General features: G+C 39.4%; 1 protein-coding gene across 2 annotated transcripts in view; it reads right to left on the bottom strand.

Moving 5' to 3' along the window:
- Nucleotides 1-7,466: 7,466 nt before the first annotated feature.
- TTC8 (tetratricopeptide repeat domain 8) overlaps nt 7,467-10,983 on the bottom strand; it is a 44,768-nt gene continuing 41,251 nt past the window's right edge. For both annotated transcript variants that reach the window (XM_019744713.3, XM_019744723.3), the window contains one exon: nt 7,467-9,176. In XM_019744713.3, coding sequence (XP_019600272.1) covers nt 9,060-9,176 — 117 coding nt within the window. In that variant the 3' untranslated portion in view covers nt 7,467-9,059. The remainder of the gene's footprint in view (nt 9,177-10,983) is intronic.

Genomic DNA, 10,983 nt, shown 5'->3' with positions numbered 1-10,983 from the left:
AGGGGAGGACTTAGAGCCCTGAGCATGAGGAAGGAGGCCGGGTGGGCCAGGCAGGGAAGTGGGGAGAGGAAGGCACTAAGCAAGGCAAACTTCACCCACTTAATTCTTGTACCTGGAGCTGAGACAACAGAAGGATAGAGGTGGGCACTGCTGGGGAAACCACTGGCTCAGTTACAGACCTTCGTCCTGGAACAGCTGCTTTATGTGAAGATGTCAGGAATATATATGTTTTTTATATTAAAACAAATACAGTCCTGCTTTGGGGTTAATTGCAAGATCCACATGGTTATTTAAAGAGGAAACAAACAAGGAGACTCCAACTTTAAATGTCCTATTTATAGTGGACCTCTTAGGGGGTGACCTGGACTTGGATTTTCTCAGCTCAGTCACCAGCATCACTGTACACCTGGAAAAGCACCAGCTGTGACATTAAGTGTTCTTTGCATGAGCTGTGACCATCTAGACAAATTTTCATGTTTAGTGCAGATGGAAAAAAGCATGTAACCAAGCAGAAGTATGGCATGAACTGTCTGACTGGTTGTATATGCTATGTGGTTGAGAGATTTTTGTTTATTATCTAGTGTAAATAAACTAATTTTCCTAGAAAACTTGACCTAAAATCTATATTCAACTTTATTATTCTCCAACTGATCATAAACATTGCCTCCAGATCAGTGCTTACTAAAGACCTGCTTCCTTTTCAACCCTCAGGTATAACTCCTTAAGTTGGGGTTCAAAACCTTCCACATTTCAGTCCTTCCTGAGCCTCCAAATTTAGCTCTCATGACCAGCCCACTCCTGCTGCTATTCCCCAAAGCCCATTCAGCCAAACTCATATTCCATTGGTACCCAAATAGGGTCACCCATGAGCCTGGCCTGGGAAGCCTCTCCACAGCCTATCTCTCCTCTCTGGTTGTCAAAATCCTACTGATCCTTCAAGGCAAGACATTTCATCCAGTAGTTTCTTCCATATGCTCTCAAAGCTTGTTTTAAAAAAAACATTTATAAGACAGGTCCAAGACGGCAAATTAGGTAAATGCTATGCCTACTGCATCCCAGGATCACACCAAAATTACAAATAAATTATAGAAAAATTAACCTCAAGAATCATCTGAAGACTAGCTGAATAGAACCCCTATAACTAAGAATATAAAGAAGAGGTCACATCTAGACTGGTAGGAGGGGGGAAGCCATGAAACAGGCTGACCCCAAACGCACAGGTAGTGGCTCAATGCCAGGAGGGACACCTCAGTGGTAGAGGTCCCCCCTGAAGAGGGAGAAGTCCCAGCCCCACACCAGGGGTCCTGTGCTAGGAAGAGTTCCCACAGTATCTGGCAGTGGAAACCAGCCAGGACTCTGTCTGCCTATCCCAGGGGGATGAAGGGTGGCTGGAAACCCAGATGGCATCTTACAGAGCCCACACACAGACTCACTCACTTGTAAACACTCACCTGGGCTCTGGTGGAGGGGTGGCAGCTTGGGAGGCCCAGGGATATGCGGGGAAGGACTGAGCTGTGTGGCTTTGCGGTGGGAGCTGGAGGGACAGGAACCATTTTTGTTCCTGCATGGAGGCTGACACACATGTGGCATCCCACCAAACTCCGGCCCACCACACGCACAGCTGGTGCTACATCCCCCAGACACTCTTGACTGCTGGGCTGCTGGCCCCACCCCACAGGCTGTGGAAGCCTTTTTGACATGGCTGCGGGCCCTCAGCAGCCCGGGAAACATTTGCAGGTGGGTGATAACCCAAAACCTGCACTATAGCGTCTCTTGGACTCTCAGGAATTTGTGAGCCTGAGGCAAGCAATGGCTGGCTGCAGTGTTCTCAGGGCACTTGCAAAGTGGTCACCTGTGGGGAACTGGCATAAGTACTGAATCTGCACTAACTTTGTAAAAACTGCGAGTCACATCTCGTGACTCCCTTGGACTCCACCCCGCCCAGATTGTTGCTACATCATTGAGGGCATTCTCACTACTGGGTCAACAAGCCTGGCCTATGCACCTAAGGAGATTCTTTCAGTGGCTGGGCCTGATGGGCAAGTGGCAGATGGCAATAGGCCTAGGGGACCCTGGGCCTTTTTCTGAGCTGCCTCAGGCCCTACTGCTGGCAGCCAACCTTGGTTCATAGCAAGGCCACTCCACTTGCCTCCAGGTCTAGCACACACAGTAACCAACCACATATAGCTTTGAGTCTCCTACCAGGTAGCCACGGACCAGTAACAGGCAGGGCTGAAATTGGCCTGCACAAGAGCCCCTCCCAAAAGACACCAGAAACAGCACACCCAGAAGCCACCCTCAGACCACACTAGAACACTACCTGGATAGCCCCACAGCAGCACACCCAAAGGGGGGGTCTCAACAGGCACAAGAGCCAATGGGGGTGAAGCCTCATCTGAGGGGTCAGCCCCCACACACCAGCTCATGCACTGTGGGCATTGCCAATCCTTACAGTCAGTCAGCCTGGGAGTCAATCCCACCCACTGACACACCAAAAGCAATCAAAGCTCAACTGCAACAAGAGAACACACACAACACACTCAAGGGACACTCCTGGAACACACACACAGGAGATCAAGGAGACTGTGCCATTGGACACAGGGCACCTACTACATAAGGTCACCCAGCAAAGACTGAGAAACACAGGAAATCTACCTAATACATAGAAGCAAACACAGAGCAGCAGCCAGAATGAGGAAGCAAAGAAACATGTCCCAAATAAAAGAACAGGAGAAACCTCCAGATATAGAACTAAATAAAATGGAGGCAAGCAACCTACTAGAGACAGAGTTTAAAACACTGATTATAAGGATGCTTAGGGAACATAGTGAGAATTTCAACAAAAGGGTGGCAAGTATAAAGATGGACATAGAAACCATAATAAAGAACCAGTCAGAAATAAAGACTACAATAACTGAAATGAAGAATGCACCAGAAGGAGTCACCAACAGATTAGATGAAGCAGAGGACTGAAGTGACTTAGAAAACAAGGTAGCAGAAAACACCCAAACAACAAAAAGAAACAAAATGAAGATAGTTTAAGGGATCTGTGGGACAACATCAAGCGTAACAACATTCACATCATAGGAGCACCAAAAGGAGAAGAGAGGGAGCAAGGGATCAAGAACATATTTAAATAAATAATGACTGGAAACTTCCCTAACCTGGCCAAGGAAATAGACAGACAAGTCCAGGAAGCACAGAGTCCCAAACAAGATGAACCCAAACAGGCCCACACCACGGCACATCATAATTAAAATGGCTAAGGTTAAAGACAAGGAGAAAATCCTAAAAGCAGCAGGAGAAAGACAACTAGTTACTTACAAGGAAGTTTCCATAAGACTATCAGCTGATTTCTCAACAGAAACTTTGCAGGCCAGAAGTGATTGGCATGAAATCTTCAAAGTGATAAAAAGCAAGGAACTGCAACCAAGACCCAGCATTTCACCCCAAAGCAGCAGAATATACAGAGGGTGCATATATATATATATATATATATGCACACACATTTGAAGAAAGGAAAAAACTGTATTAAAATTGTAATACTCAATATATACCAATAACAAAAGATGAATACAAATCATGTGTATACATTATTTTGGCACCCCTGCGACATTCTTCTCAAGTGCAAGGTTGTCATTTAAAATTGAAGAAGAGATAAAGAGCTTCTCAGACAAGAAGAAGCTGAAAGAATTCATTACCACCAAGCCAGTATTACAAGAAATGTTAAAAGGACTCCTTTAAGGAGAAAATAAACGCAATTTAAAAAAATTGGGCAAATAATTTGAACAGACAATTCACTAAAGAAGCTACATGGATGGCAAATAAGCACACGAAAAGATGCTCAACAATATCAGTCATTAAGGAAATGCAAATTAAAATCAAATTAGAATGGATAAAATTAAAAAGATAGGCCATACCAAGCGTTGGTTAGCATGAGGAGCAAATGGAACTATCACAGACTGGTGGTGGGGGATGTAAATTGGTACAACCACACTGGAAAACAGTTTGGCAGTTTCTTAAAAAGTTAAACTTAGCCCTCACATGTGATCCAGCCAATCCCTATCAAACTGCCAATGGCATGTTTTCACAGAACTAGAATAAATAATCCTAAATTTTATATGGAACCATAAAAGACCCTGAATAGCCATAGCAATCCTGAGAAAGAAGAACAAAGCTGGAGGTATCACACTACCTGATAACAAATTATACAAGGACATAGTAATCAAAACAGCATGGTATTGACATAAAAAACAGACACATAGATCAATGGTTTTTTTTGGAATATGCTTTTGGTGCTGTAGCTAAAAAACCTTTCTGTAATCCAAGCACACAAAGAATTTCTGTTATGTTTTCTTCTAAAATTTTACACTTATAGGTTATACACCTAGGTCTATCATTCATTTAATTTTTGTATACAGTACAAGGTATGAATCATATTTGGAGAGACTATTGATGAGTACTTTTACTTTGGATTTGAGAGGGCTCTGAGATATCCAAGTGAAGATTCCAGCTGAAAGTTGGAAATAAAGATCTGGAGTCGGGAGAGAGGATGGGATCTAAAACACAGAATGGGAACCGCTGGCCTGTGTGTGGTAGTTGAAGGTTCTCTGAGAAATGAGCATACTGAGGAAGAACAAAAAGAGTGAGAATTTAAAAGGGCGAAGAACGGAACCCTGAATAACAACCAGATTTTAAGGACAAACAACAGAAAAGGAATGAAACTATTGGGCACTAGTCTTTTATGAAACTGAGTAGTGCTATAAAAAGTTTGAGGAGAACCCAGAAAAGTGATAACATTAAAAAAGTCAAAGGAAAAGTGAACTTCAAAAGAGTGGTGTGTGCAAATGCTGAGAAAGGTCAAGTGAGAAGACAAACAAATGAAGATCAAAAATATGAATAATAAAATGGCAATAACTATGTACCTATCAATAATCACTTTAAGTGTAGATGGAGTAAATGCTCCAATCAAAAGATGTAGGGTAGCTGAATGGATAAGAAAACAAGATCCAGGCATATGCTGTCATAAGTGACTCCCTGTAAGATCGACAGACACACACAGACTGAAAGTAAAGGGATGAAGAAAGATAGTTCATGCAAATGGAAATGAGAAAAAAGCTGGGGTACAAATACTTATATAGGACAAAACAGACTTTAAAGTGAAGACTATAATAAGAGGCAAAGAGAGACATTACATAATAATAAAGGGATCAATCCGACAAGAGGACATAACCCTAGTAAACATCTATGCACCCAACACAGGAGCACCTAAATATATAAAGCAATTATTGACCAACATAAAGGCAGAGATGGACAGTAACACAATCATAGTAGGGGACTTTAACAACCCACTGACACCAGTGGACAGATCTTCCAGACAGAAAATCAATACAGAAACAGCAGCCTTAAATGACACACTAGACCAGATAGATTTAATTAATATTTTTAGAGTACTTTACTCCAAAGCAGTAGAATATACGTTCTTTCCAAGTGCACATGGAACATTTTCCAAGGTAGGACACACGTTAGGCCACAAAACACATCTCAAAATTAACCACTGAGACATCCCATGTTCATGAACTGACTTAATATTGTTACAATGGCAATATCCCCAAATAGATCTACATTTTCAACATAATCTGCGAATGGGTATGAGGTTTCTTTGGGGGATGGTAAAAATGTTTTTAAATTGATTATAGTGATGGTTGCCTAACTGCCAATGTATTAAAAACCACTAGAGAGAATTGTATGGTATATAAATACCATTTTTAAAAAGCTGTTAGGTTGGATTTTGTTTGTTTTTTTTTTTTTTTTTAAAGAACCCCTGGATTTACTAATTGGGAGTTATTAGTGACCACAGTGAGAGCAGTTTTCTTAGTGGTGGGAGTTGTAGTCAGGTTGAAGAGGGTCCAAAAATGAATGGCAACAAATGTTACCTGCCATTTCAAGATGTTGTGGCAAAGGAGATAGGGTAGTGCTAGAAAGGGAAAGGTTTAAGGGGACTATGATTTCTAAAAAGAGAGAATCTGGGGGGTAAGGGGGTGGGGGGTAGAGAGAGAAGAAGAGAGAGAGGAAGGGAGGGAAGGAGGGAGGGAGAAGGAAGGAGGGAGGGAGAGAGAGAGAGAGGGAGGGGGAGAGAGAGAGAGAGAGAGAGAGAGAGAGAGAGAGAGAGAGAGAGAGAGAGAGAGAGAGAGAGAGAGAGAGAGAACGCCTAGGAGAGAAAGAAATGGAAGCTGTTAGATCCGAGCAGGTGTGGGGCAGGGGGCAGTGACAGTGGTGAAGTAATGCAGCCCATAGAAACTTGAGTTTCAAACACTGTACAGGGATCTTTTCTCTGATTTAAATAGGGGGGGAAATCTTTCTTCCTAAAATCTAAGTCTGGCCTTTTCTTCCCTCAAATAACATGGTTGATTTCTCCAAGGGTTTTTATCCTTTACATTTTACCTACCAATTACTCTTTATTAGTCAGGATTCAGGTAAGGGAAAGGATCACATTGAAAGAAATATTAGTCTCCAAGGATTATAAATTAATCTGTTTAATCCTTATTCTTTAATCTCAAGAATTTGGCTTTGATATCAAGGAAGTAAAATGACAGCATCTCTTAAAAATGTTAAGTTTTTGTTTAGCCAAAAATAGGCCTAATGCCATCTATATGGAAGGATATAAAACTGCAGTTATTTTCAAATTACTAAATATTATTTTCCCCCTAATATTTGAGCTTGGATAACCATTTTGAAACTCTGGAACATATCCATGGATCGTTCCAATTTACCTATTCCTGAGAATTTAAAACAATCCAGTAAAGTTTTTTTACCCAGACTCAATTTCTGGGTTCATTATTTTCCAAGGTTGAGTCCTACCACCATATTTCTAAAATCTTTTTTTTTCTGACTGCTTAAACTCAGTCCCAGTTGAAAGCTTTTGACGGAAATCCTTCACATTAATAAAAAGTTGGTGGTGGAAAATACATTAAAAGGGTAGTGATGTATTATCTCTATTAATTTTTCTATCTCTAGGTCATAACTTACATCCTGATGGGTGCCCTGATCCTGGGAAATACAGTTCAGAAATGTAACAGAACAATTAGTACCATAGGGGACTAGTTCAGATGTGACCCACTTGGGAAGGAAGAACTTCTAACCTCAGCAGTTATTCAGTTCAGGCAGCTTTCTTGCCATATCTCATTTTTATCAGCTGGAAGCTCAATGGTGTTAATTTTGGTTGAACAATTTGTGTATGGATTGGATACCTTTTTAGCCGGTAGAAGACAATTGGTAACCTTCCTATAGAAATGTTGGCACAGAAGCCAGAAGTCATGCAGTGCAGAAATAACTTTGTTACAAAGATGTATGTAACTCCTGACGCACAGAGTTATGTCATCGTTCTGCCTTTAGCCATCCTGACTCACTCTTTGCATGGTGTTCACATTGAATGAACATAAATTCAAGACAAAAATCTCTCCATATCACCTTAGGAATACTGACTCATTTATTTTTTTTTGTTGCGTTAATATTCCCTTATCACTCAATTTTACTAATGCATATAACATTTGTTTTAAATGATAGTACCTTTATTTACAGAAGAAACACTGAGAGGTGATTTAACATAGTTGGAGCCACACTGCCTGTGTTTAAATCCCAGCTCTGCCACCTACTAGCTTTATAACCTTGGGCAAGTTACTTGACTTCTCTGTGCTTCATTTTTCTCCTAAGTAAAATGGGAATAATAGCCACATCAAGTGCGTATAACAGCGCGGGGTGTGTACAACAGCCTCAGTAAATGCTGGCCACGGCTACTAGTTTTTATTTTAAATGAAGAAAATGACTCACATTATAAAATTAGGAAAGTTGATGGCGTTGAGGAAATTTTTGTGAGCTGAACAAGCACTAGCAAACCGTGGAGAACCAGGAAGGGTTAAAGCCTACAGCTCAGGAACAACATCTTGGGTTCTAGCCGTGACTGTACCACCAACCAGCTGCACAACTCTGAGCCCTGCCTTCGTCATCTGTGCCAGGAAGAGATTCATCTATGTATTACTTCCAGCCTTTAACAACCTATACTGACTGAAACTCACTTTCTTTTCTTCTGTCAGCTAAGTAGTACTGTTTATACAAATCTGAACAGAAACAAATAAGTATCTATAAAATAGTTTTCATGAAGTTAAAAAATGAAAGATAACATGGACAGACCCCAAAGTCCAAAATAGGAATTTGAGTGGCCCTGTGTCTTTAACACATTTCCTTGTATGAAAACTTTAATGAGAGTTCCTCTAAATATGGGAGAGCCTTTCCAGGATTTTATAATATTGGAAATCTAGCCCGACCTTCTCAGGGCTGACCATAGGTGGGACTCCCGGCCTGTGACTCCATTTCTAAATCTGTTATTCTTATATTAACAATGTGCTATCACATAAATAGCTTCTCAGAAAAAAATCCAAATTGGTGGCATATCATTTCAAATGAAATTAAAATAATGACTTGATTTCTAAGATTACTGTACTTGTTTTATCTGAGATGCCTGAAATAAAAATTCATGAAAAATAACAGAATGATGGTGTTTTACACATTGATTTACTTTAAAGCAAAATATGTAAGAAAATGTACAGTGTCTCCCAAAGCATTTGACATATGGTTTTAAATACAATTTTTAAGTTCCAAATAAAGTTTATAATCAGGATAAATATACACACTTTTAGCCATAAAAGTGCAATTTTAAAGGCAGATTTCAGATCTCTTAATGATAGCTAATGGCAAGCTTACGGGCATTAAAAATGTGCATCTCTAAAAAATTTGAGGAAATTCATGAAAATGTTTTATCAACATTATTAACAAACATCTACCACATAACGTGGGAGAAGCCTTCATGATCTACTTACGAAGGCTGAAATCCTGTCTTTTATAACATAAAGTTTTCATAACACATTCTTGTTTAAACTCCCTTACGTCATCTTCGTTAATATCAAGGGCAGGTTTGTGTTACACACGCGTATACATAAACACACTCCTTTTCCCCATCTATAAATGCCCCATTATAAGAATACATTTAGTCTGAGGAGCAGTCAGAGCATAGCAAAGTGCTGCTTCAACTGTTTAATTAAAAGCTGGGTGTCCACGTGGCCTGGAAACACTGCTGCAGACTTCTGAGCAGCAACATAACTTCTCTGCAGATCTCCAATCTGTAAGAAGTAGCAGAATAAGACCACAGAATGAAACATGAAAACATGAGTAAGGAAGTCAAAACAAGACATACTCTCCACATACTGTAGAAACTCAAAGGGTTCTTAAGGGTAAATTGCTTGATTAGGCTACATTGGTTTTAGAATTCTTTCACGGAGATAACAATTCAATCTTGAAAAATATATGAGAAAAATAAAATAACCAATTGTATAAATATTTCTGCCCCATTACAGTTGTCTGGTTATAAATTCATAAATCTGTGTTTTCTTTTCCTGTCACTGACAGTGTTATAAAAATAAAATAACATTTGCATGCTAAAACAGCCCTGAGTAGTTTTGGAAAGACTGAGGACAGCTAGCTCTTTGTAATGTACTACAAAGACGTATTTTGATTAGGATATTATCTTATAAATAGAAATTCAAGCAAAAACTATGGTATTTAAGATACAAAAGCATGCTCTGGGAGGTTTTAAATGGTGCAAGCACATTAATGTTGGAAAAAATATCTGGTTTTAAAAGTTTATGAAGGGTGTCCCTGATTTTCAATAAACTATGTGTTAAAATCCAATCCTAAAGAAAAACACACAGTATCTGAATCCATCTGAATGTATCTGATTCACGTATACATTTCTAAAGAGAGCACTTTTCAGTGTGTGCACACAGGAAATCTAGATAATTCTGGTCTTTTTTGTAACACACATATGTGTTAAGAAACATAAGAGCATTTCTTTTTTAAATCAGAGCATTTCTTTTCAATATAGTATTTTCTCTAAAGGAAGGATAGCCTTTTGCTTAAAGAAATCTCTCATTTGAGTTATATATTCTTAAAATGGGATAATCTTCCTGAAAGAAAGTAATCAAGCCTTCTTTGCGGTTTCCCTACGTGGCAGCACACTACAGTGGAAAACACCTGGGCATCCCTGGGAGCCGGGTATGGATTCCCAACTTGCAGCTGCCACGTGTCTCTAGAAAGTCTTTTAAGTTCCATAGATAAAGTTTGGGTTCCTCTAGAACGGAAGCGGCAACGAAGGACAGGTTTTTATCTGTTTTATTCACTGCTAACATCTTCCGTACCTACAACAGCAACTGGTACATAGCACAGGCTCAATAAACAAAACATCAGGTATATGACAAAATGAGTAAGGAAGGTAAGGGATACCTACAGTGCAGGGCTGTTGGGAGACCTGGAGAAAGTATAGAGCACCTGGAACAGTGTCTGGCTCTTAACAAGCACTCAAAAATTACAACTTAGGAATGACAGCTTATCTTATTTTCAAAACAGAAATGAGTGCAGATGGTTTCATGTTCATGCTATGAAAAATGACATATTTTTATAATGTCTTTTGGTCTATACAGAAAGAGTCTTTACATCAGCAAACATTTTTAGCCATTTCCTTATCTTCAAAACTCACCTTCCATGTTAAAGGAAGGTTTCTAAGCAAAAGTTATTTATTAGATGCCTTTTCTTTGTTTTCTTATTATTATTAAAAATGGCACATGATTTTTGTATTAGCTCTTGGATATTAATTGTCTTTAACACAATATTAACAGTTGCATTTGCCCCATATTGTTTATAGCTAAAATAGCTTTCACTAATATCCTTAATTTTACAGCAGTCGTGCCAGAGACTTGGTGGCAATTATTCATAAATAATATATACAGGAGTTCCTTGATGTAAAAGTCAATTACTAAATCCTCCCCCAACCAAGAGTTATTTAATGAGTATTTTTTCAATGACTAAATGTCATATTTTAACACATAAAATAATTCTTCTGCACTCTATGATGGTCAAATGATGAATGAAACA

The sequence above is a fragment of the Rhinolophus sinicus genome, chromosome 3, assembly GCF_057876585.1.
Source record: "Rhinolophus sinicus isolate RSI-liver-muscle chromosome 3, RSI-T2T, whole genome shotgun sequence".
Lineage (NCBI taxonomy): Eukaryota > Metazoa > Chordata > Mammalia > Chiroptera > Rhinolophidae > Rhinolophus > Rhinolophus sinicus.
The sequence above is the reverse complement of the archived record's forward strand: the minus strand, read 5'-3'. Positions and strand labels throughout refer to the sequence as shown.